Source organism: Portunus trituberculatus, chromosome 50 (genome assembly GCF_017591435.1).
Source record: "Portunus trituberculatus isolate SZX2019 chromosome 50, ASM1759143v1, whole genome shotgun sequence".
NCBI classification, from domain to species: Eukaryota; Metazoa; Arthropoda; class Malacostraca; order Decapoda; family Portunidae; genus Portunus; species Portunus trituberculatus.
The window spans coordinates 16,556,193-16,583,700 of record NC_059304.1 but is presented as its reverse complement, the minus strand read 5'-3'; the positions used below and the strand labels follow the sequence as shown (position 1 = coordinate 16,583,700).

The following is a 27,508-nucleotide window of genomic DNA, read 5'->3' as shown; positions in this document are numbered from 1 at the left end:
TCTCTCTCTCTCTCTCTCTCTCTCTCTCTCTCTCTAAGATTGGAATAGAAACTTTACCTGCACTGTAAAACATTAGATGAAGCACATGGAGGAGATCTTAGAAAGGGAAGAGAAAATAATTAGTGTTACAATCCATCTGTAGAATGACTTGTATATACTGTAAGATAGCCTTTTTGAAAGAAGCTTTTAGAAATAATATATGATTACAATTGACACAGAGTTTGAATAATTTTCAAATTTTTCAGATGTAGCAGATTTGAGTCAGAAATATCACGCCTAAGGATTCTGAAGCCAGTGAGAGTGTGTCAGAAGTGTTACACCACCCTGAGATACGATAAGTAAATCCCTCTAGGCCGTACTGCTTCTAAGGAAGTATTAACAGGCAGGATCATTGACATTTTTTAGTCAAATTTTTTCCTCTTGTTTTAATGATTTTAATGTTCACATTTATACATTGATATTTGTATATAAGTATATATTTTTTAAGAAATTTTAATTTTTAGTTGCGGTATCCTTGTTGCCAGTAGTCATGGTAGGTAAGGTAATACTCAAAGACTTCTGATTGACATTTAATCATACAAGTGTTCTGGTTAAATTATTTAAACTTTAAATGATGACAAGCTGATTTTATCAGATGGATTTATGAAATCCATCATGGAGAGAGTGATTGTTACACAAAACTTTGCACCCATTTTGCATTTCTAAGAGGAAAAAGGTTACACATTTTTTTTTTCACTTAGGAGAGAGTGAATGATCTCTTTACCTGTGGAGAGAATGGTATGCCAGTCATTCCCTGAGAACATTTGCAATATCTTTGGCATAATGAATCTGAATTGATTAGCTGTAATCTACTGTATCTTATTTAACATTGAGGATGTATACTAAAAGGTAGATCCATGAAGGCAGATTTCATCTTGTTTACTAAAAAATGCCCTAATATTTCCATATTAAGACATGTTTCCTGTCAACTAGAATAGATTTAGTAAGAAGACAAGTTTTGAATTTGAAAAATAACAAAAAAAATGTGAAGAGAAGTAAATGTTGTCTCAATTTCATGTCATTGAATTGTGGAAATAGTAAAACAGGATGTAAGAATGGTCCCGTGTCATGGTAAGTGTCCCTCTACTTCTTTGTTCTATGGCAGTGTTTCTTTTTCTTACACTGTCAGATAGACTTGTATGTATAAGTGTTTTTCCTTGCTTTTACCTGAGCCTGGCCTTATTTCAAAGGGACAAGATCTTTAAGGGTACAATGGGGATATAGGTTATTCATCTTAATCTTCCCCAGATTTTACTGAACAGTTGCCATGCAGAAACTGAGGGATTGTAGTACTGACTATAATAACAGTAGCCACTTTATTTATTTTAAGCTTCTTTAATTTTATTGTTTTAGTGTTATTGATTATGTGACATGTCTTTGACTCATTTATCCGGTGTGCACAATCATATGCTACTTATGCTTTTGTATTGACCACTTCCTAGCTTATGGATGGCACACTTCCCTGATTAGAGATGGAACCAGAACAAATACAGAATTCTGGAGTATAACTTGATGCATTATTCCAAAAAAAAGCTTCATGAATGCATCCCATAAATGGTTGATTTTACTTTTATTTACAAAGCAGTACTCTATTCTCTCCTTTTACTCCAGTTAGCATTCATTATTGTATATAACTTGTTTGCTTTTTATTATTGTGTACTGTTTGATGACTTCAGAAAGTAATGAGACTGTATTACTTTATTGCATACAAAGATCAGACAGCACTATTTTGTGATATTTAAGTAGTTGATAGTATAGGAGTGGTGAGTGTTGTGATTATTATTGAGTGAAGGTTACTCATCTATATTTCATACAACTTTGTTCTTTTTATATTTTGGTAAATGTTTTGTTGGATGTGGAGGTTGTTTTCACTCCTGTGTAAATTTTATTTCTCAGTATTTGATGCAAAGTTACAATCACATGATAAGTTTGTTCTTGCATACTGCTGTTCCTCTGGTGGATAGAAACATCAAACCCTGTGTTGAGTTATTCATCAGTAAACTCACTTAGGAAAGTTGAGTTGTCAAAGTAATGTTTTCTGCTTGGTATATATTTTGTGAGAATCCTTCTAGTCCATCTACTTACAAGCTAATGAAGCACCTTGTGAGTTCATATTCTGGCAGGAAGTGTGTGTAATTCCACATCAGTTGCCTTTCTTTAGTGTATACGAAAATATACCAACTATAGTAATATGTAGAAAATTATGTTCCTCATGCAGTGACAGTAGAGGATATTGTTGATAGCTCCTAAGTTACTACATTGGAAAGAAAAGGAAGTCAGTGCTCAGGGGAAAGATATTCAAGCTTTCTAAATAAAAACATTCTTATTCATGATACAGATCACAAAGATCCTGGAAAGTTTCTCACATCTTGCCTGTTTATTCATTTTGTTATCATGACTATAGCATTTTTAGTAAATGCACAAAAAGTTTATTTATATTCATGTTGCTGGTTGTCTTTGTCATAGTATAGGATTATAAGACAATGAGAAAAATAATGATAGTTAGTGCCTTTGTAAAATCTTGAGGTATCACTGAAGTGACTGCATTTCAAACTAGCAGTTAATCTCTGAGACTGAACTGATGTCTGTCATGTGGATATTCCATGAGTGTCAGGTCTTACTATGAGAGAATGTTCAGCAGGATAATTTTGCTAATCATATCGTGTATGGGATAGGCAATTCTTTGAGGAGAAAAAAATTACACAGTTCATGAGAGAAAGTAGACGTATTAAGCATTGCTCATCCTGTGAAGAGTGCCTGTGTGGAAGCTTGCTTGGAGCTTGGAATAATTTGTCATCATCACCAGTCTCTGTAAGGCAGTTGCAAACAAAGACCCTGCAGTCTTCTTTAGTCACTTATGTTTGCTACTAATCAGTTCCAGGCTACTTTAGTAGTAGACCATATCTTTCCATCAGATTCCCTGTCTACCCTGCTTTTACCATCATGGTGTTGCTATTCTGTCATTCTTAATCATTCAGCTGTTAGCTTCTCAGTGTATCATGCATCTTGCCCATGACCATTCTAGGTTTGAAGGGAAAACAATGTTGCCCAGTCTGACACCTTTTATGTATTTTGCTATTGATCTTAAGTAACTCTACAGTGACAATCCTATACTTAAAAATGTCTTTCTTGTACATAGTCACATTTCATCAACCCACAAATGCCTAAATCACATGTGAAGTTTTTTTTTTTTTTTTTTTTCCGTCTTTGAAAGCTTTGCATGTTTGTTTACAGTATTCGGTATAGTTTTCCTCTATACTTAATCAATAACAAGACTGGGCAGCTGATGAATTCAGAATTCTGATTTGCTGTTTAGGTTAGCAGGTGTTAAGAATTACTTGTCCATTGGTATGTATCTCTCATGCAATAAGCTGCATGCAAGGATATGTTGATGTGGCTGTCATGTCCAGGCACTTGTACCTATGGCATAAAAATGGTTGAAGTACAGATTTTATTATATAGTCACTTCATCATCCATTCTTGCAAAATTTTCTTGACACTGATGATGTTTCTAGAATATCATTCTTCCATGGAAAGTACATAGTACTATTATGTTTCAGAATCATGTCTTTAGAACAAAATATCAAACAAAAGCTTCAGAATTCATTACTTCATCATGTTTGTAATCTGAACTGAATAAATTATGGCTTATATTCCCTGAGTGTAGGGGTCAGTCTAGGGCGACCGAAAATTCTTATTCTCTTGTGATGGAGCTGCTGTGGAAGGACTGTAATACTTAATGTATTATGTATATATAACAATGGATGTAGCAAGTCAGGGGCAAAACCCAGTGATCCACCCTCTTTGCAATTATTTTCTCATAAAGATAGCATAGCACACTGGAGAATAGCTGATCTAACGTAAGAAAGTAGGGACTTCTTTGCTCCAGGAGTCTGTCTAACTTGTTCAGCTCAGAAATGGTATACAGTAGTTGGAATGTGAGCTATAATCAGCTTCAGCAGCAGCAACTGGAGTCTGTTGCAAGGCAAAGAGCCCCAGCTCTCTCTACATATCTCTGTTATTTGTTTGTCAGTTCCAGTAAAAGTTGTCATCTCAATCTGCCCTCCCTTCTTTTACCATCCCTATCATTCCACTGCTTTGTATCAGTTTTCTGTTCATGAATAACAGCTTCCCACATCACTTTTCTCTCTTTTGATGTTCATCCTAATGTTATCAGTTCTGTTCTGCTACTTAGTCTTTTCTCATATCTGCCTCTTTATGTCAGGCAAAATATTATTCTTAACATATCAAATTGCCCTTTGGGCAATTTAGTATGTAAAAAAAAAGATCCTAACTTTCTGGTAAATGATTTTCAATTTGTAGAACACATTCAGTGTAAAGGAAATTACTTTTCCCATTATTGTTTATTGTGCTAGAAGTAATCCATCATTTCTTTTGGTTAATTTCAGGATCTGGTGTTTATTAGATGTATTTGTGTTGACAGTTTGAGAGAAATTGTCATATTTTTTTTTATGTTAGCGTTACTCTAGCAATACATTTGGGGTTAACTGAGCTGAATTATATGTTTATAAGAGAGCCACAATTGTCACCAGGCAGGCCTTGGCAGCACTTAGTCAGCCATGGAAAGACTAATTATTCAAAGAACCTCTTCAAAGCAGTGTTTAAGAATACAACAATCTCATATCTGTATCCTACATTAGTGTCAGCTATGCATAAGAGGATTTACAGACTACAGCAGTTCTTAGTACCAGTCCTTGCCTCATGGTTGCAGGACCTTCCAAGGCCAGACCAGTTAAAAGTGTATACCAAACACATAGTTTGGATCATTTGTAGCAAGTCACACCCTGTTGGCTTCAAGATGAAATATGAGCTTTTCACATATTTTGATGTTTTGCATTAATCTGGGAAGTGTCCTGTGACAAAATCACATTTATTTATTTATTTGTTTATTTATATATTTATTTATTTTTTATTTTCTGTTTAGGAGAGGATAAGCCATATGCACTCAACTAACTGACATGTCTTTCCATCACCTCATGATAATTTTACATTGTAAATAGTTAAGGATATTTCAAAATTAGACCATAAACCATGCACGGCATTTCCTAAATTGAAGTTCCAAGGTGACTAGGATGCAGTTTACATAAATACTACCTTGTTTTATCTATCTGTCTGGTCTGGAAAGCATCCACAAATGTTTGATCTTAGCCTCTTGCAACATTGTAAAAAAATCAGCTGCCACATTACCACAGAAGGAGACTGCCTTGATTGTTTATACATGCTCTAGGCTGCTCTTAGCCCCTATTACTTATGTGATCTTATTTCTTAATGGTATACTTGCTGGGAGGACTCAATAGCTCTTGCCTGCTTGTGTTACCAAACTGGAAAAACTACACCAAGGTATAATGGGTGGAGAGCTCAGATCCGAACCAAAAAGTATCAGGTTTAAATCCTTGAAGAAGTGGATTCACTTTGGGCTTGTCTCATGTTAGTGAATCCCTTACTCATCCATCAGAGAATGGATACTCATACAAGTTATTGAGGAGTAATGACCTTGTAACCAGGCAAGTTAACCAAGACAACCAAAGCTAGCAAGGTACCTACAACATACCTATTTGGTTGGTGGAGGTCTTTGTCTTGTATTGAGATCATGTAGGCTGCTGATAGTTATGTTGAATGTAATATCCTTGCAGTATGGCAATGTTTTTTCATGTATTTTCTTGGTTTTGCTATAAATGTGAGACCAGTGGATATTGGTGCAGAGTCAGTTGCAATCTTATTGCCACACTACTTAGTCTGCCCACAGTATAAGCAACCTAACTTAGAAAAAAAGGTAAAAGATCTCTTTCTGAAATCTTATGAATACCATTGTCATTGTTGTAATGTTTTGTGTATACATATTTAGCCTTCTCCTTAGATCTGACAAAGGAAAATTAATAATTGATATGAATCTCAGGTATGAGTGTCATAATTTTGTAATGTTTAATGATGTGTGATATTTTTTGTGTTTGTTAGTTTTTTGATAATTTCATCTTTATATGCTTTGATCGGTGAAAGGCAGCAGACTTAGCCACACACACACACACACACACACACACACACACACACACACACACACACACACACACACACACACACACACACACACACACACACACACACACACACACACACACACACACACACACACACACACACACACACACTGTCCACCATGCAGAGGTTGAGATCCATTTGTGTGAGATAAAAAGTGTTGTTATGATCCCATTTTATTCTGTTTTGAGGCTGTTATGGGATTTTGTTTAGCAGGTCTTCCTTGCACTGAAAATTTCATATCTGGAAGATGTGCTTATTACCTGTCAGGTTCCTGAACACTGGTTGAAATGCTGTGGCATACTCAAGTGCTGTGTTTACGATGAAGGCTGAGAGGATGAATTTAGAGCAGTAATTCATGGTCACACTTCAGGGATATGTAAATTACCATAAACCTATTTCACTTACAGTTGTACATTTTATCATTCATTTATTTTAATTACCTCAAGAAATACATATTTTATTGAGAGGTAAAAAAAAGTGTAGAAGGTTTTATCCACAAATGTAATGTATCTTAGTTTTGTGTAAGTGTAAAGATGACTGCCAGTGTTTGTTTGTATGTAAAGTGATAATTGTATATAAACTGGCATTAGTCACTTTATATTGAGGTACATTTACTAAGCAAATTGTTCTGTAGATGCACAGGAAAGAATAATTCACATAGTTTAGACAGATAGGGAGTTTCTGTGATGGTGTTGATGCAAATAAGATTTCTTCATATTCTTTATAAACATTCCATAGGTAATATTAGTTTTCAGTTCATTAAACTGAATGTCTAATATTTTGTCAATAGTTTAAACTGAATGAAACATTTATTTATGAAATATTATTTGATATTCACAGCTGGCCACTGAAACCAGTTAGATTATTTATTCATTGTAATCATTTATCTTCTACTCATTCTCTGTATATAATAAGCCCTTTGCTCACCTATATCTTATTATCACTAGTTTCCTGTGCTCACCTAGAATTAGAAATATATGAAGAACAGTGTGTTTTGAATCTCCCAAGTGAGCAGATCCTGGGTTTTCTGCCTCTGACTCAAAGTGACTCAAGCATCATATTAGTCATGAAATAGACTACACTGGCATGTATCATTATTAGCAATTCCAGACAGTGGTCTGAATGCTCTAAATATTCAGTAGGCATGTGCAGAACTAGTGAAAAGGCAAATTGCACCATTTAACCTGTCATTTCAGTGAAACACATAACCTGATTATAAGCAAATGGTATACACATCACAGTAATTGATGGTGCACCAAACATTCATGAGGATTTGTTTCACTGGAGATGCTTTTTTGCCTTTCCACAGTATGGTTTTATGTGAAATAGTTAATTAGTCTGGTCATGTACAAGTAACCATTTGTTGTTAGCTGCAGTGGCCAGACTGGACAGGTAAAAGTCGAGTCACTCAATCTCACTCTGCTGAAGCTGTCTATCGATCAAAGCACCCTGGCCTGATACTGATAGTGTTACAATTCATGACTAGTAACAGGTTTTCAGAGGCCCAGTAGTTTGAGAGTACTTTGTGTTACATTTAAAAATATATAATTAAAATAAGATTGACCATTCTTTTCATTTTCATGCTGAACACATCTTGATATTTAACCTGAATAACACTGTTAGCTGTGAGATGGGTTTTATAACACTTTTTCACTGTATACTCTACTACTTATTACAGATTTGCTTAAATAGAATTAATATATTTGACTATACTTACAGTGTGATTATGACGTGGGCTGTTATAATCTTCACTTGTAATGTCTTCAGAACTCCCAACACACAATACATTAATTTACTTCAAGTATTAACTTTCGTCCATGCTCACTAGTTACCACAGTATTACAAATCTAAGTATATATATATATATATATATATATATATATATATATATATATATATATATATATATATATATATATATATATATATATATATATATACATATATATATATATATATATATATATATATATATATATATATATATATATATATATATATATATATATATATATATATATATATATATATATAGAGAGAGAGAGAGAGAGAGAGAGAGAGAGAGAGAATGTTGATATTGTTCTAAGATTACAAAGTATCTTTATTAGATGAAGGAAAGCTTGTATATTAACAATTTCACGTGAGTGTGGAGGCAGCGCCGTAGCAGCAGCGCCAGCGGCAAGTGAGACCTGTGTTCGAACTGCTATATTGCTTCACAGCACGTACAGTCCACACGGTATGTCTTCATAGCCACATCTATCATTATCTCTTAACAATGTCCATCAGTCTACTATATGATATATATAAGTATATATTTTAGGTTGCCCAAATGGAGTAAAAATCTTTATTTGATCCAAGGAATTGTCCCGGGGTCTGGCTGGCATGGCTTCATGAAGCCACCAGCCAAACAAACTACATTCCGTGAGCATGATTCGTAAAGCAGTGTGGGCGAGTCGCCACTTCGGATTACAGACAGTCACCATCAGGTGAATGGAGTGGAGATCCAGCATGGTGTTTCAGGCTGGATGAGGCTACACCACATGAGGTAAGAAAGTTCAATATACCAAAGTTTCATTGACATGAAGAAACTCTTGACGTTGGCCAAATTCACCACCACATTAGAGGTTGAAGGCATGTAGGTATAGGTGTTTATCGCACCAAGCTTATGAGGTGTCTAGGTGGTGGTGATCCCTCAGCCTTGGTAGGTGATGGTAACACCTGTTTAGCTGGGTGAGGGCGAGATAGACAGATAGTCTCTTCCTTGAGGCACGGTGGTGATGGTGGCAGTAAGCAGATATGCGTATTGGTGGTGCCCTAAAGCAGACTAGGTGTTTGTGAATTTGTATTGTGTGCTCCTAGATCTTTGCTTGCCTTCTTAGCATTTGCTGCTTTTCATGTTCCATTATCCCTTATGTGTTAGTGGTTGACACTGACACAGGCTATTCCACAGGACAGTGGGCGGTAGCTGGGGTCGGGCATTAGCTGATTGTTGCCTTGCTACTGGCTGTCAGCTGACCCAGCAGGATCCCTAGTCTGTAAGTGTGTTTCGTGTTGGTACACAAGGGGAATAAGATTTTGGAACCTATATCCAACAAAGTTTTACCTCACCTCTCCCTTAAATTCTTATAGAGAGAAAGGAAATTAAAGCAATAGAACGTTAGCTTTAGTAAATTTAGAGTCTTATACCATACTCTCACTTCAAGATGAAACTATTTTTATCCTGTAGATTTCGACCGGTTTTTAATTAATCTGCACTTCGTTTCTGTTGGAAATCCGTACTTTTTAAAAATTAATCTCCCCCTATCCCTTCCTGAAACACGATTTTGCAGTAAACGAAGTCTATCAATACATAAAAGCCAGCAGACTACCAGAAAAAAAAAAAAATCGTCGTTTAACAAAACATAACATTAACTTAAACATAACCAAATCTAAACCTTACCTAACCTAAACCTAACCTAGGTTAGGTATTTAGATAGCACTTTCTGTGGGAAAGACAGGGATAGGAGGACGAACGTGTGTATGCCTGGTGCAGGTGTGAAGGCAGTGAGTGAGGAGGTGCAGAAGAGGGTTGGGGGGATGGAGAGGGAGGGTGTAGTAGTTTTGCACGTAGGTGGGAACGATGTCAGAGCAGGTGGGTCGGAGGAGTTAGTGGCAAGATTTCGGGAAATGTTAGGCAAGATAAGGGAGAGTGGTAGGAGGTGTGTAGTGTCAGGAATCTTGCCTCGTGTGTATGTTAGCAGGGAATGGTTGTCTAGAGCCATTGGTGTGAATGATCGGGTAAAAGGGATGTGTAAGGATGTGGGTGTCAGCTTTGTGGATGTATGGGATAGGTTCTATGGGCGAAGGGATTTGTATGCTAGGGATGGTGTGCATCTGAGTAGGAAGGGTGTGGATGTGCTGAGTGGATGTCTGGAGGGGAGTTGGGATGGAGTGTAGGGGTGAGGTAGCAAATGCATTCCAGAAGAAAGATGCTAGACATAAATTAGATAGGATAAACAGAGATAGTGAAAAGATTAGGAAAGATTTCCAGGTGCAAATAGGAGAGAATAAGATTAGGATTCCAAATAAGGAGACAGCATCTAGGAAGGTAGCAGGACTTAAATGTTTTTATGTAAATGCCAGGAGTCTTAGGAACAAGAAGGACGAGTTATCTAGTTATATAGTTGAGGAGGACTTAGATGTTGTATGTGTCACAGAGGCATGGGTAAATGAGGAAAAGTTTAGGAAAATAGGAAAGAATATGAAGTAGATGGATACATTATGTATTTACACCAGAGAATTGGTAGGATAGGTGGAGGAGTAGTTATTTATGTAAAAAAAATCCTTCATTTCCAGTCAGGTTAATGGTATTAAGGTAGATAACAGAGTAGAGTCCTTATGGCTGGATGTTAGAGTAAACAAAAGTAAGGTTATTAGAGTAGGAGCTTTTTATAGGCCACCTAACCAGTCAGCAGATGTAGACAACCTTATGGTAGATGAGATAAATAGGGGTGTACTAGTCAGACAATTATCTTAGGGATTTTAATCTTAAGTCAGTAAACTGGGAGAGGATGGTAGGAGATGCTAGTGAAAATAAGTTTATGGAAAGTTTTCAGGATAACTATTTAGTGCAGATGGTAGATAAACCTACTAGGGGGAGGAAGGTTTTAGACATAGTACTAACAAATATTGAGCATTGTTTAAAGGAAGTTGAGGTAGGAGAGACTTTAGCAAACAGTGACCATCATATAATTAGATTTATCATTAATTCCAGTAGGGATAATATAGTGAATAAGACTAGAGTCCCAAACTATCAGAAAGGCAATTATGGTAGGTTACGTCAGTTATTAGGAGAGGTAAACTGGGAAGATAGTTTTGGAAATAAAACTGCACAGGAGATGTGGGATATTTTTAAGGTTGTAGTAAAGGGTATAGTGATGCAGTGTATCCCTTACAAAGATATAAGGCAGAGAAACAGGAAGCCATTATGGTGGACTCATGAGATAGGTAGCCAGATCAGAGAGAAGAAGAGGGCATACAGAGAGTTGCAGAAAAGTGGGAAGATGTAGATTTGATTAGGTACAGACAGGTCAGAGATGATTTGAGTAAGGTTATAAAAAAAGTAAAAGGCAGGCAGAGATAAAACTAGCTAGAGCTGGGAGTAAAGATCCCAAAAATTATATAGTTATTACAAGGTCAGTGATAAAAGAAATAAGGATAGGATTGGACCACTCAGAAAAGATGGTGTAGTAGTGGATCAAAATGAAGACATAGTAGAATTATTGAATGAACAATTTTCTTCAGTATTTACTAGGAAAGAATAGGAAATCCTGTTACAAACAGTGCGACGAGTAGTTTAAGAGCTTTAGAAAATATTGATATAAAACCGGGAATTATTAGGAAATTTATTCTTGAACTAGACGATAGGAAAGCTAGTGGTCCTGATGAGCTACATGCCAGAGTACTTAGGGAGGGTGTAGACAGTATTTCTGAAGCACTTAAGTTAATCTTTGAAAGATCACTTAGGTTTGCTGAGATACCTCAGGACTGGAAGTTAGCTAATGTTACTCCAATATTTAAAAAGGTAGGAAGGATGATGCGAATAATTATAGACCGATCAGTTTAACTAGTATAGTATGTAAGATACTAGAGAAAATCATTAAGGGTAGTATTTGGGAGCATTTAAATGAGAATAGATTAATTAGAGATACCCAACATGGCTTTAGATCAGGGAGGTCCTGTCTTACAAATTTGCTCGATATCTTAGAATATATTACCAAGGAGTTAGATGATGGAAATAGCATAGATGTTATATATCTAGATTTTAGCAAGGCGTTTGATAAGGTACCGCATAGGAGGCTAGTGTACAAATTGAGACTACATGGGATAGGGGGTAGGTTAGTTGATTGGATTAGTGAATGGCTTTCTGATAGGAAACAGAGAGTAGTATTAAATGGGGCAATGTCTGAGTGGAAGGAAGTGGTTAGTGGGGTACCCCAAGGATCAGTGCTAGGACCTCTTCTTTTCTTGGTGTACATTAACGATTTAGATATAGGAATTAGTAGCAAAGTATCAAAGTTTGCAGATGATACTAAGATAGCATGTGCAGTACAGGGTGAAAAGGACAATTACAGAATACAACGAGACCTGGACAGGCTGATAGCATGGGCAGACAGGTGGCAGATGGAGTTTAATTCTAAAAGTGTCAGGTTATGCATTTAGGTAAAGACAACACAAACTTTAACTATGAGATGGAGGGATGTTGGCTAGAGGCAGTAGAGGAAGGAAAGGATTTAGGAGTAGTGATAGACAGGACTATGAAATTTTCAAAGCAATGTTTAGAAGCAAGAAATAGGGCAAATAGGATCCTGGGTTTTATAAATAGAAATGTTAGTTATAAAAGTAAGGAAGTGGTGCGTAGCTTATATAATTCCTATGTTAGGCCCCATTTAGAGTATTGCATACAGGCCTGGTCACCCCACTATAGGCAGGATATCAACATGTTAGAAGCAGTTCAGAGAAGAGCAACTAGGATGATACCAGCATTAAAGCGCCTGGAGTATAGAGATAGATTAAAGGAATTAAACATGTTTTCATTTGAGAGGAGATGTATAAGAGGGATATGATAGAGTTATTTAAAATGTTCTCAGATACAAACTACATAGATGTGAGATCTTTCTTTACCTTAGAGGAGGAAATAGGACTAGAAATCATGGCAGGAAGATTAGAAAGCAAGGCTGCAGGTTAGATATAAGAAAATATTTCTTTAGTCATAGAGTGGTAGACTTCTGGAATGCATTGCCAGAGACGGTTGTAAATAGCACTAGTTTGACAATGTTTAAAAACAGATTAGATAAGCACTTAAATTTATTAGATTTATAATTATGTATAGCACTGCATGATAGTTTTTATAAGAAATTTACTATAGTTAAACAAGACATGATCCCCATGTATGGGGACCACAAATTGTAGAGGATTTCGCTGCAGGACTTACCCCTGTTAATGGGCCAAATATTTAGAATTAGTATATAATGTATTGTGTACTTGTAAGTGTATCTTTAAGTACTGATGACGAGGTCGCTGTGCGACAGATACAGGATAACCTAGATGGGCCCTGGTGGCCCTTTGTTATCCTATTATTTATGTTATGTTATGTTATGTTAAATGTAAATCTTACCTAACCTCAATGTAAAACCTTATCTAACCTAACTCTAAGCCTAACCTAACCTAACTGCAATGGATAAGAAATACATATGATGTTGTTACCTTATTGGTGGTCTATGTTAATTAAATCAGGGTTTAGAAGGTTTAGGTTGAGAAGAGAGTGACTAGTGAGGAATGTATGCCTCCATGACAGACACTATCACCTGTATTATGTGTTCAACACACAGAGATAGGTCTCTAATACAGAAACAATAATCATTCCAGGGAAAATCAGCATGGTACCTCCTCAGATCCCCCCAATTGGCAGAGGCAAAACACCAGAGTCACCTCCATTTTGGGACATCCTGAGGAAGGATTGGAGAAATAGAATAAGATACAGATATGAGATTGTGATCAGTGGAGCACAACAGAGAAGATAGAGTAATAGCATAAGTAGAAGGATTATAGGTAAGGAAAAATTCAATAATGTAATATGTAAACCCTTCTCAGATCCTCCAATTAGCAGAGGTAAACTGTCAGAGGCACCTTTACCTTTGGTTATCCTGAGGAGGGATTGGAGTGATAGGACAAGACAAGATACAGATATGAGGTGGTGATTGAGAGCCTAACAGAAAAGATAGTGGTAGAACAGGCAGAAGGATTAAAGGACAGGAAAAAAAGTCAAGAATATTGTGTATATCTCCAAGACAGTCAGTGTTGCAATAATTTGCTTCAGGTCATGAATGATATTGAATTTAGTTTAACCTGTACAGCTGAACCTGACATTGTGATCATCTCTTTGTGTGCATCATCATTTAATTTGTTGATAGTTGAAATTGAAGATATGAAACAACAGGGATACCAACAGAAACCTTCACATTTCTCTTGCTTTATTTTTAATGTTTTGCCTTTCCATAGAAAGCATCTTCAGGATTTACAAAATATGAAATAACTAAATTCACAAATGTAACAGTAAGTTTTATATGGACATTATAAAAAGTTGAAAGATAAAAAAAAAAAAAAATTTAGAGTAAAAAAATTCTAAACTGAAATACACAGCCAATAATGCACAGACAATGTAAAAAAAATACAGATTACAATAACAAAACTAGAAAATAAAAAGAGCAAGGCAAAAAGACTGTATTAAGGGAACCAATCTGTGTGTGCACTACAAGGTGGAGAGGAAGGATTGGCAATACAGGTGGAAGCAAATTAAGAGAACTAGGAGGAGGAAGTGAAATAACACTCCAAAACCTATTGTAAGGTGTGGAGCCTGACCTTACTGTTATATTTGTGTATTTAGTTCTTTTATATTTTGTAGATCCTGAAGATGCCTTCTATGGAAAGGTGAAATGATGATGATAAAGCAAGAGAAATGTGAAGGTTTCTGCTGGTATCCCTGTTGTTTCGTATCATTCAATTTGATGTATACATTTATTTAGCTAGGAGTAATAGCTTATGAAATTTATGATATATAAGAGTTACTTGTAAGAGATCTTGCATTATGAAGATTTGTTTCAAGTTTTTAGCTTTACCTTTATGAACATTATCTAGTTTATTCAGTCTTTACCAGCCTGCTAAAGTCATGCAGTCGACAGTCATTTGTGTCAGACTTGAGCCATCTCACTTGTGGTCTCACCAGTCTATTCCAAACCTTTCATTTTGTAGTTAATGCTCCTGATTGCACAGACATGAAGCATTGCACTTCCTACAGATTTAAATTCAGTCAGAACAACAAGGTACGGCTGTTGTAACCAAATGTGGTAGTTTATTCCTTTATATAGATGTGTCAAGTAGGAAAGAAATGTGAAATTGGTTTTATATACATTTGAAACATTCAGACTGAATATTTAGATTGTACTAAACCAGTTTCTCAACTTTGATTGTAGTTACTGTGTTTTTGTTAGACTAGAGAATGATGGTCTGCATCTTAAAGGTTTCATCTTAATATTCATGATGAATTTATAGGTAGTGTAGTAGGACAACATGCTTTTTGCATTCATACCCATTGTGCTTATAAAGAGTTGTACTACCCATAGTGTTTATAAAGAATTGTACTATACTTAGAGGACTCTGGAGATCAGGCAGGTAAAAATTAAAGATTGAGAATTGTACTAAGTTGAACTGAGAATTTTTTGCATTCATACCCATTGTGCTTATAAAGAGTTGTACTACCCATAGTGTTTATAAAGAATTGTACTATACTTAGAGGACTCTGGAGATCAGGCAGGTAAAAATTAAAGATTGACTAAGTTGAAAATTTTTGTAGACTTTATGGTGAATGTAAAAATTGAGAGTTGTTTGAAGTTGAAAATATTTTATAGACTTTGTATTTATGCAGAGAATGTAATGAAAATACAATTGTAATGAAAGTGAAGGGAGGCTGTTCATAATATTGTACCCTAAATTTTTTTGTCTACCTTATCTCCGGAGACTCTTCAGAGTATTTATGACTTAATACAGTTTTTGGACCATTTTTGTGGACCATTTTTTAGATTTTTTTTTTTTTTTACCTGTTTGGACCATTTTTTAGATTTTTTGGACCATTTTTGTTTTTTTTTCATTTTGGACTATTTTTTGTTTTTCTTTCGTTTTAGACTATTTTTGATGGATTTTTTTTGGAGTTTATCAGCTTTTCATTTTTTTTACTACTTTTCTGGCTTGATTTCCAGACATTAAAAAATTTTCGAAAGAGCCAAACAGGGCATTTTATTGCAATTTTTTTGTATCATGGTTTTTCTGATTTGTATTATTTATGAAGGTTTGAAATAAATTATTAGTTTCTGAATGGATGGTTTATTCAAATAAAAAAAGAATAGTATCCCTCGTTATTTAGTAAAACCTGGATGGCAGCAGGCGTTGGCAGGAGAGAGGAGGTGGGAGGCCATCTCTCCTCCCTGGATATCAGCAGGCATTAGTAGAAGAGAAGAGGTGGAAGGCCGTCTCACCTCCCTGAATGTCAGCAGGTGTTGGCAGGAGAGGAGGTGGGAAGCAATCTGTCCTCCCTGGATGTCAACAGGCACTGGCATGAGAGAGGTGGGAAGCAATCTGTCCTCTTTGGATGACAGCAGGCATTGGGATGAGTGTGGAGGTGAGAAGCAGAGTCTCCTCCCTCCCTGGATGACAGCAGGCATTGGCATGAGAGTGAGGTGGGAAGCAGTCTCTCCTCCCTCCCTGGATGACAGCAGGCATTGGCATGAGAGATGAGGTGGGAAGCAGTCTTTCATCCCTCCCTGGATGGCAGCAGACGTTGGCAGGACAGAGCAAACGTGCGAGGCAGTGTCTGTAATCCCTCCATGGAAGGTGGAGCGAGGCAGGAGATGGCACCTAATCTCCCAGCACATGAGCCAGCTTCTGCAAAGATCAGCTTGTGAGCCTTTATTGTTCTTAATTTTCGCTTTCACCAATCTGCGTAAGATTACTGTTTGCTCTCAAAGTACATTTATCTTTACTATATACTTCTCACTGAGACTTGAGTTGAAGGCTAGCTCACTAGGATGGTCAGTGAAGAAAGAGGAAAGCTGCCAAAGCTGGTGCTGAGGTTTGGAATATTTGAGAATGGAGATCTCTGTAAAAGGAAAGAGACAAGATGTGATCCACTTTGGATGTTTAGTAGTCAAAGAATTTTCTAATTAATGGAATTTGGTTAAGAGGTATACAGCACAAATAAATTTAGTTTCAGTAACTTAAGTTGTAGAAAAATGGAACAAATGAGATGCAAAAGTGTGGGCACTAAAGTAGGTCAAATTGTTGCACAATAAAAGCACCATCCAGCTTTGGAATGAAAATGAGGATAGAGAAAGTAGGAGGGAACAGAAAAGGAACTTACACAATAATAAGAACAGTGTCATCTGACCTTTGTTTTCCTTGATAAGGTACGTGTCTGTTTGTGACGGCTGAAAGGACAAGACTCGTCTGCCTCCCACGACGTGAAAATTGACAATGACATCAAGAATTTCTTCATGGAGATGTACGAGACCTACATCAAGGTGGGTGTAGTGCTTCTTGCTGTTATGAAGCCACGTGTGCACTGCTACACTGTCAGCCCAGTCAGCTCACCAGCAGACAGTCCCTGTAAATTGTATAGCATTAGTAGTGCTTTGATGCGTTTGATGAAGCTGGTGCACAACAAGGATGGTTCCTTACTACTCATTCATTCATTCATTTATAGGTCTTTGTGAGGTTGTTTATTCCAATTAATAAGTCAGGAAAACAATTTAAAATCCTAAACCCTTTCCATTCTCTCTTCCATCATTTCAACCTAAAGAAATGAAACTTTTTAAAATAGTTATTAATGGAAGCTGAAATACCGGACATTTGACCAATTTTCAAAAATTCCCCCAGACGCAGATTTCGACACGTGAATTCCGAACATGTCCGGGAAAATCCAGAGGTATGGCAACCTTAACTCATTCAGAACACTTTGAGAAGGGTGGACAAGTTGCATAACCATTAGTAAATGAAAGACAAAAGGTTAGGATGCGGACAGACTTTATTCCCCCCCAATCCCCGCTCCTAGAAGATATTGAAAAAGGGGACAGGTCAGAATATACAGAGAAAACAATCTGGAACCTCACAATCTAATCATAGGGAGAAATGAAGCAAAGAGACAGGTCAGACAAAAATATACAGATTAAACAATTGCGTACACCCCCTCACAATCTAATCACATGGAGAAAAGAAGCAAAGTGGCTGCTCAGCAACTGGCCGCTACCCGGATGGACCAAGGTTACGCTCAGCAGTTATCACCTGGACACTAGCCAAGTTGCCAACACAGGCAGGCTCACTTCTCAGGGAACTTTGTGAGTAAAACTTTTACTAAGTAAATCTTACCTGTATCATTATCAAAGCAAAAAAGCATTAAGATATTAAAATAAAGATATGTATAAATAACTTGTGTAACACTCACTCACTCTCTCTTCCAGACGTACTGAAGATATCAAAGGGATTTGGCTTAATGGAGCAACACGGAGTGATACCAGATGTTTTGCCCTGCTGTCCTCCCTCCATTGTGCAGGTCAGGATTAACTCGCTAAACAAATTAATTAATTTAGCAAATTTATGAATCTCTCTCTCTCTCTCTCTCTCTCTATTTTGTCTGAGGTCAAGTAAATGAATAATGTAACGCGTCTCTGACACCGCAGATACCACCACCACCACCATCACACGCCCTTCATGAAAAAAAATAAAATAAATAAATAAATAAACTAAATAATAATAAAAACTTGATCCTCAATGTTAATGAGTATGATCACCACTGTAGGCGAGGTACGGGAACACTGAGGTGGAGTGCGGGACTGTGGTGACGCCCACGGAGGCCAAGGACGTGCCTCAACTGTCCTGGCCGGTGGAGGCGGGTGCTCTCTACACCCTGTGCATGACCGGTGAGCCTCAACACAATTACCGTGCTTCTTGTAATTATTCTTTCGACATTTTCATTCTAAAATATATTTTAACTTTTTTTTTTTTTTTTTTTTTTTTACATTACAAGGGCACCGGCCAAGGAAAACAAAGCGCTGCAAAAAAAAAATCCGCTGGTTGCCAGGCCCTGTTAAGAAGAAAGTAGGAGAAAGAAAAACTCTAAAAGGAGGGTCCAGTTAACAGGTGTCTTGACACTCCTCTTTTGAAAGAGTTTAAGTCATAGGCAGGTGGAAATACAGACACAGGTAGAGAGTTCCAGAGTTTACCAGTGTAGGGAATGAAGGAGTGAAGATACTGGTTAACTCTTGCATTAGGAAGATGGACAGAATAAGGATGAGAAGAAGTAGAGAGTCTTGTGCAGCGAGGCCGCAGGAGGGGGGAAGGCATGCAAAATGACACGTTCATGCAAGTCTTCAAACTTCAAAGTTGTTTAAACTTATAAACACGACCTGGTTTCTCTGCACGGACGCAACTTTAACGACCCACAGACCCCGACGCCCCAAGCCGAGAAGATCCTAAGTTCGGCGAGTGGCAACACTGGCTGGTGGTGAACATACCAGGGAATGATGTGTCGAGCGGCGACACCCTCAGCCAGTATGTGGGTCCCGGCCCGCCTAGAGGCACAGGTGAGATTAGACTTTATAGGTTGGGCAATAATAATCTAATAGCCTTTTACAGTAGATATCACTAACGTCACTTTTCGTGAGCATATCATGACTCCATTTCGTGTCCGATTGTTTGGCTCAGTGGGCAGAAAGGTTTTAAGGGAATTGCAACATCGAGAAAATATCTTTGTTGTTTTGCCAATCGATTCCTCGAGGACTTTAAGAATTCATCTGGATTCGGATGAATACATAGGACTTAGGAAGCTGAACTGACTCTTTTATCCTTCACTACTCAATGTCTCTGCTGTGTTCATCCCTACAGGACTGCACCGCTACGTGTTTGTGGTGTACCGGCAGAGTGGACGCCTCACGTGTGACGAGCCGCGGGTTCCAAACACCTCGGGTACGACTTCATTTATTATTATTATTATCCTTTTTCTGCAGAGAGAGAGAGAGAGAGAGAGAGAGAGAGAGAGAGAGAGAGAGTGTCATGTGGCGGTTAGAGGAACAGCTACTGTATCCTCTGTACATCAGAGCGAATTTTTGGGCTACATCTGTGAGAAAGGATATCAACTTGTTACACATACATATTATTGTTATTGTTACAATCAAAACACACCCATTGCTGTTGGTTGTTAGTTCCCAAGATGTCGTATTTCTCTCTAAGAGTAGAAAGGCGGAAAAAAATAGTCTGGCTGATAGGAATGACTTGCTTAAATGGACGACACGCAAGAAGCTAGCGTTCGCGTGCGTCCATCTAATGTGTGAACTTTCCTTAAGTTAATATTCGACTGTTTCTGTTTACAGCCTCTCCTCGCCGATGCTTCAAGATCAACAAATTTGCTGAGAAGTACAACCTGCAGCTGATAGCAGGAAACTTCTTCCAAGCAAAATATGACAGCTACTGTGATCAAGTACATAAACAGCTTGGCATTTAAGAATGCAACTGCACGAAGGTGAAGCCGCTCAGATCATTCAACGATTACGAGGCCACGCGTCTATTGTCTTTAGTGTGTGGTCATTTGTAAATAAACAAAGGCTTTCTTTGGAACAGATGACTGCAGCCGATTTGTTACACATCTTGTTTTTAAGAAAGTTGTTGGAGGGGATTGCAAGTTACAGGTGGCATACTATTTAATTAATACTTTTCAAAATGAATTGTGGGTCAAGATTCGACTCTGGTTTTACAGTATTATGAAAACTGGAAAGCTGAAAAGTATTTTCACCATTCAGGTCCTGAAAATGACAACTGCATGAATAAGCCGTCTTGATTATATCAGTTTGAGAAGTTCCATAAAAGCGAGTTCTCACGGCGGTCTCTCTATAACCAGTGGACACTGTCACTCATACACTTGCATGGCGATGACCACACCGCTGATGGTACAACTCTCAGCGGGGAGCGAGGACGCCTGTACACGATTATGTGTGTGTGTGTGTGTATATATATATATATATATATATATATATATATATATATATATATATATATATATATATATATATATATAGAGAGAGAGAGAGAGAGAGAGAGAGAGAGAGAGAGAGAGCAGACCGGAATGACAAACGCTTGTTTTTGTTCACTTACATTCTCTTATCGCTTACCGTCCAAGAGTTCCCTGAATGTTATCTTATCAATGGGGCGTTGAGGAGTACCACTTAGGTTTGTGTCTCGCCGCGGCGGTCTGCTTGGCGACGCCTTCTGCGCCATTCCACTTCCCTGACATTAGCCTTATTCAATCTCACTTCTCTGCAAGAATACATGTTTAACACACACACACACACACACACACACACATTTTATAGGACGTAGTCCTGCTCCGCAATATATATGTATACCGCGACCATGAAATAACGCAAGCGAATGGTTCAATTGCAACAACTTTGCAAAAACAGATGAATATAAACAAAGTGAATATTATGACTATCACCCAGTTTGATGGCAAAGTAGCGGTGCGCATGCACTGTACACCATGTTGCAAGCATTGTGGCACTTTAGAACACTGCCGCTCGTTCTATACAATTCAGTAAAAAAACAGACGAAAACCAGACAAAAAAGTAAAGAAAATAACCGAACAGGAAACGATACCAGTCATCTTGGCGGCGGCAGTGGTGGTCTGGGAGCAGCTGAGGTGGTGAACTATAGTTGATCTCATCTAAGCAACAGTAGACAGCCAACACTGCCATTATCCCTGAAACAAGGTCCATTTCATCTGTATCTATGTACAGACGGCTCCCTACTAAATGATGCGCACCCTTACTATTACCTATAGTCCGACTCAAATATGAAGGCCGCTGAGGGGGGGGGAGGGAAGACCTAACGGGGATTCCCCGGCTGCGGCGTCGCCAAGCATCGTAGCACGTTTCGATCTCATTATTAACTTACATCTTAATGAACCGTCATAAAAGTGTATTCCTCTAAATTTCTAATAAAGATGTATAGAGAGCTTTGAATATTGTTTTAGTGTAATGAAGACAATGATTTTGTATAGATACCACAAAATGTAGCACCACTGCTCTCCAGCGTTGCTACTTTTCAAGGTTTTAACTTGGGTGAGGTCAACCTCCCTGACCGCTGATAATCCCCAGATCAAATCAAGTCACTCCTCCCCTCCCTGTCGCTCAGGATGGAAGGTGAATATCTCGTCCGCGCTACTCGCCATCGCAACCTTCATAGTCAAGAGAAATTAATTATTTACAGCGTCAACAAGTTCTGCTTAGAGGATTCTTTTATTATCAATGTGGAGGACACTTCTGACGAAGAACTGTCTGATTAAATAGCTGAGAGAGGATTATGCCTACAAGGTAAAATCTCTCTATATAAAAAAAAAAAAAAAACGCACCTTAACTCTTACCTCATGGGTGGTGTGGAAAAAGAGTAAAATAAAACAAAAAAAAAGATGCATGTCTACTTGTCTATTTTAGAGAGAGAGAGAGAGAGAGAGAGAGAGAGAGAGAGAGAGAGAGAGAGAGAGAGAGAGAGAGAGAGATGGGCGTTTCTCCATACTTCAGTGTTAATCCTATAATTGGGGCTACGACGTTTGGCGACGCCGCAGCCGAGGAATCCCCGATAAGTCAACCCCCCCCCTCCCCTCAGCGGCCTTCATATTTGAGTCGGACTATAGAGCAGTGGTATTCATTGCGCGGCTCGCGAGCCGATGACTGAATTTACGGCTCTCGAAAAAATAAATGAATAAAAACAAAAAAGCACACTTCCACTCATCACAGCATTAAGTAAGTTTGGTCTTTATTTTGCTCTTAATAACAAGATATACATTATATACTAATATTACCATGTCTAATTCATCTTACTATATTGCACTATAAAGCAGCCCAGTACTACTTCATTTAGTTGAGTTATGCTAGCTTGCACTAGCTGCGGCTCTCTCAATGAATGTGTTTAACCCACGTGGCTCCCTTGCAAAAATAGTGAATAACACTGACCTAGAGCGACATTTCAACTCCAGAAATTTTAATAGGTAAATATCATTGGCCACATGTCATGCCTTTTATCAAGCCACGCCTCCTTTCTCCACCTCACTTCATGTCATCTCCCCATCCGCACTCCTTGTTTCTACATTCTTAAACCCCATCGCTATTATTATCTCCATCTATCCCCCAAACCCCCCTCCCCACTCTCTCCAGCCAACCCTGCACCGCCCAGGGGAACCACGGATAAGCTGTCCGCCTTCAGCCCAGCTCGTGCCGGGGCCGAGGATGAAATGACCCAAAAAAATAATAAGAGCAATTTTGTTCCTGGTGCGAGTGATCGGAAATGGGACAAAGACAGTGGTTATGCTGAGAAAGAGAAAGGGGCGTTGAGTTAAGTAAGGCTGTGGCTAATAGTGTTATTGATTCTTGCCCACACAGTCATTATTTCCTCGCATCCTTAGCATTACCTCTAACACAGCAATAAACCTTTCATCCCCAGAAATCTTGCGATGGCTCACTGCGCGATGCAGGAGATGCACGGGGAGTATAAATCAAGAGCCATTGTTGTCCTTTCGGACCGCCCTTCCGTGCTTTCGCTCCGATTGTTTTGGTCCCGAGGCCACGCGTTGCTTCTCGTTAGACAAAAGCGTTAAATTTACTGGACCGCCGGTTACTCCGAGGTTCACATACTTGCTGTTTCCATAAATACGAAATTTAGAGAGAGAGAGAGAGAGAGAGAGAGAGAGAGAGAGAGAGAGAGAGAGAAGTGTGTGTGTGTGTGTGTGTGTGTGTGTGTGTGTGTGTGTGTGTGTGTGTTCACTGTTTGATCTGCTGCAGTCTCTGACGAGACAGCCAGACGTTACCCTACGGAGCGAGCTCAGAGCTCATTATTTCCGATCTTCGGATAGGCCTGAGACCAGGCACTCACCACACACCGGGACAACAAGGTCACAACTCCTCGATTTACATCCCGTACCTACTCACTGCTAGGTGAACAGGGGCTACACGTGAAAGGAGACACACCCAAATATCTCCACCCGGCCGGGGAATCGAACCCCGGTCCTCTGGCTTGTGAAGCCAGCGCTCTAACCACTGAGCTACTGGTGTGTGTGTGTGTGTGTGTGTGTGTGTGTGTGTGTGTCTGTGTGTGTGTGTGTGTGTGTCTGACCTTTGAGCGAGCCACCAAATAAACGACAACACTCCCTCCATGAGTTAGTGGTTATGTGGCACGTACCTTGTCAACTTCAACTTCTATTCTCTCATTGCATTGTATCTGATGAGTGATAAGGCGCCCAGTAAAACTGGTATCTGATAAATCCTAGTCTGCTGCCGTGCAGATCACCTGAGCCTCTACCACGCTTGCTGCTTCGGTGACGCATCGGATCGAATGAATTTTAATTCATTTGGATTTCAACGCTGAAAGTGAAATGCAAACTAATGGTTGAGATAATGAGTCATTTATGGACATCAGAAACGAGTATTCATGGGTTATTATCGGGGTGAAAGCCATATTTCACACTGATGAGGCGGTGGTCACACTGGAGTTTGGCGGGCTTCATTTGAAAACGTACCCATGACAAGCTGCCAGGATTAGTCTGCTATTTTCTGCTAAAACATCTCATTGTTTATATAAATATGAATTACATTTCAATATATGTAAAATACATCCATTCTCTCCAAGGAAAAGGGAAAAAGTAGACATAGCCATGGCCGCAAGACTCTCCTCGACATACTTCATCTTAGCTTTCACGAACATGTGTGTCCCAGGGTGAGGGGAAAGGAGGAGAGCGAAGGAGGAACACGTGGACAGGGAAGCAGTGGTGAAAGGAATGATGGTGGTGGTCGTGGCGGTGATTGTGGAAGAAACCGCACAGGTCTAGGTAAGATTGCGTATGATAATGATGATAATATAAGAGAGAGAGAGAGAGAGAGAGAGAGAGAGAGAGAGAGAGAGAGAGAGAGATTCGTCTGCAAGTAGTCAGGCGTCGCGGACAGCGTGACAACGAATGAAGATGCTAATTAATTCCAGACCCGACACCGAGGCGTCCTAAGAGGAGGAAGAGCCTGAATTAGTTTGTATAAAATTCACCTCCCTTGTTCCTAGACTCTTAATGAGTTTCTACTTACGTAGACTCTTGGTGTCTGCGTCAGCTTCGGCGGCGGTGGCGGCGAGACAAGATCATCGAGCATCGTCTTGACGATGGCGTGGCAAGAGTGAGTACTGAGAAAATAGTATTTGGGCGTTATTTACTAATCAGAAATAAGTGACTATGTACAACATGCTTCTTTGTGTATAATGAAAATAGGTGTTCCATTATTCACAACCTAGCCTGAGATGGATTACTAAACTTTTTATTTCCGAATTTTTAAAATCCCTATGCTTTTATTTTTTACTCTCTACCTCCCTTCTTTTTACTCTCTACCTCCCTGTAGTGAAGTGAAGATAGCTGTGTGGCTGTGTTTTTAATGACGGAAGGGAATATTGCCGCCCTTTGTATTCCTCCCCGAGATCCCTCACCGCCTCATTAAGCTCTGCTCTGTCCAACCGCGGTTATTGGCTGGACAGTCAGATCGGTGGAGCGGTCTGTCGTCAGTTTGTACTGTCGGTTAGTCGGTCAGTTGTAACAATACTGGTTATTCTGCCTCAGAATGACCGTTACCTTCCAAGAAGTAAGCAGCAGCAGGCTAAGGGCCGAGTCAGCCTCAGCCGGCTAGCACCACAAGACCTCTCATCTCATTAATATGCGTCACTTACACAGCGCCAGTTTGTGATCCGCACCTGTCGTGTTAAAGGTATTATTTTCTTACCACATACTAAATATCCTGAACACTAGGCTGTTAAGGACGAGTCTTTAAGTTATAAAATACTCTCTCTCTCTCTCTCTCACACACACACACACACACACACACACAATATTGAAGGAGCTGTCATAAGGAAAAAACTTGTTATTGATCACGGAAAAAAAAAAAAAAAACTACAAAGACGCGAAGACAATCTGCCTTTCTTCTTTTTGTTCACTCCCGTTATCACTGGAGCGAACACTGTCAAGTGAACGCAGGACAGTCACAGAAATCTTGAACATAATGTTGGGGAATTTTCGGGACTTGCCAGGCTTGTCAGACATCACATTTTTCACAGCGCCCTCCAAGACACTATCACAGTAACGAGGATCGCGAGGCACCGTGATAGCCTAAGAAAGCGCAGCGTCTAGTGGTGACGGCCCTGACTGAGGAAGTCTTACATAAGAGCGACGCGCCCCACTTTGCCCCTCTACACACTCAGAAAAAAACCAATATTAGAGGAGGGCGAGGAACGGCATTTTGACTGGCGGCAGGTGGCTGTAGGGCGAGCAATACTCCGGCGGCCATTGTGTGACGCGCTTCCTCCACACAATAGTACTCGAGCCTCTGAATGCCTTCATAACCTTGACAAACATATCTGTGACGAAATATTTCCCGCCGCACAATGCTCTCCGGTGACTGCGTGGCGTGGCTTCACCGGCCTTTATTTGCCGTCACCACACGGTGCAACCATCTTTTGTGTTACCTCCTACACCTGCCTCCCATTCCCTCTCTCTGGTATAACGCCGTCAGCATGACCTGAAACAGTACCTGTGGTTTTAGAGCAACATTAATTTCCTTATCGGGTATGTAAGAACTTCCAAAGGCCCTTTTCATCCACAGACAAGGGAAAAACAAAGCCTATTACTGCAAGTGTTCGGCGAGTTGAAGTACGTACTTCCAGATTTGATAGTTAAAGTAAGTTCAATTCGAAAATATTCAATCGGCTTCCCTTGGGTTAGCCTCCGCATTCCCCCCACCCCCTTCCTTTCCCCAGAGCTTGCTAAGTACTCATGTGGTATCATAAGAACAATGAAATTAATAAAGCTGAAAGAAGTCATCAAGCCTACACATGGCAGTCTGCATGAACATAGACTACCTACCCATTTCCACCTATCATCCTCGTCTTCATCTAATCTTTTTATAGCTCCCTAACACATTAAACCTGATTACAGAGTCCGTTCCCACGACTTTAAGTGATAATTGTGTATAATATAGGCAAAGCCAAACAGGAAGCAGTTAGTAAATGGCTTAATTATATTCTTTGCTGTCAGTTTTCTTCGCTGACATGTAACAATTTATTGGATGCATTTCGAAGACAATTCTGCTTATGGCCCAGTGTTCGTGCCCCAGCGTCAATGAAAGTTTGATTAGTTCACGAATTTTTTCTGACATTTTCAAGTTCCATGGATGAACGGTAAACTGTGACAGGTTCCACCATACACGAACAAAAGGGACTAGTAAAATGTATTATGACAAATGTAGTATAGGGACCCTTTCCCCAACAACGCAACGACGTTTCTACAATAACCAGAAGCTGACAGAGAGAGAGAGAGAGAGAGAGAGAGAGAGAGAGAGGTGCCGTCTTACTTACTTACCTACTTTCTTGAAGTTTCCGTATCCTGGTTGCACAGCTCCAGCCTCGCTCCACCTACAGACGCTGTCCATCAAGACGGAGGACCAGAATTGTAGAAAAACGACACTCGTTACCAACTCCTCAGCTGCCACACCAGTACTAAGCAGTAAGCGCCGAGTAGTATGCGGCGTGCGGATCACACAGCCACGTGGCACGCAGGTGGCGCTGTCCACACTGCTTCGAATCATGGTTCATACCTTATGCACACACACACACACACACACACACACACACATATATATATATATATATATATATATATATATATATATATATATATATATATATATATATATATATATATATATATATATATATATATATATATATATATATATATATATATATATATATATAT

The 27,508-nt window shown here is 39.0% G+C and overlaps 2 protein-coding genes and 2 long non-coding RNA genes across 13 annotated transcripts in view; 3 read left to right on the top strand and 1 right to left on the bottom strand.

Moving 5' to 3' along the window:
- Positions 1-7,659, top strand: part of LOC123499559 (WD repeat and FYVE domain-containing protein 3-like) — a 53,357-nt gene extending 45,698 nt beyond the window's left edge. For all 7 annotated transcript variants that reach the window (XM_045247678.1, XM_045247680.1, XM_045247681.1 and 4 more), the window contains one exon: positions 246-7,659. In XM_045247678.1, the coding sequence (XP_045103613.1) occupies positions 246-342 (97 nt within the window). In that variant the 3' untranslated portion in view covers positions 343-7,659. The remainder of the gene's footprint in view (positions 1-245) is intronic.
- Positions 7,660-8,135: 476 nt separating this feature from the next.
- LOC123499761 lies at positions 8,136-15,465 on the top strand. The gene is made up of 4 exons (XR_006673098.1): positions 8,136-8,332; positions 8,455-8,641; positions 9,047-9,131; positions 13,504-15,465. It is a non-coding gene; the product is annotated as an uncharacterized LOC123499761 (long non-coding RNA).
- A 533-nt stretch (positions 15,466-15,998) lies between these two features.
- LOC123499760 lies at positions 15,999-27,285 on the bottom strand. Of its 4 annotated transcripts, none has more exons than XR_006673096.1 (7): positions 27,113-27,280; positions 24,801-24,894; positions 21,331-21,433; positions 20,847-20,991; positions 17,075-17,290; positions 16,712-16,786; positions 15,999-16,572 (listed from the first exon to the last, which is right to left on the bottom strand). It is a non-coding gene; the product is annotated as an uncharacterized LOC123499760 (long non-coding RNA). The 4 variants fall into 4 exon arrangements; XR_006673097.1 differs by having other exon boundaries at positions 20,847-20,961; positions 27,113-27,279; XR_006673095.1 differs by having other exon boundaries at positions 20,847-21,433; positions 27,113-27,285.
- Positions 17,907-20,554, top strand: LOC123499759 (protein D2-like). The gene is made up of 6 exons (XM_045248214.1): positions 17,907-18,020; positions 18,144-18,235; positions 18,482-18,602; positions 19,128-19,265; positions 19,567-19,647; positions 20,052-20,554. The coding sequence occupies exons 2-6, from the start codon at positions 18,176-18,178 to the stop codon at positions 20,180-20,182; spliced, it is 531 nt and encodes a 176-aa protein (XP_045104149.1). The 5' UTR covers positions 17,907-18,020; positions 18,144-18,175; the 3' UTR covers positions 20,183-20,554.
- Positions 27,286-27,508: the final 223 nt, after the last annotated feature.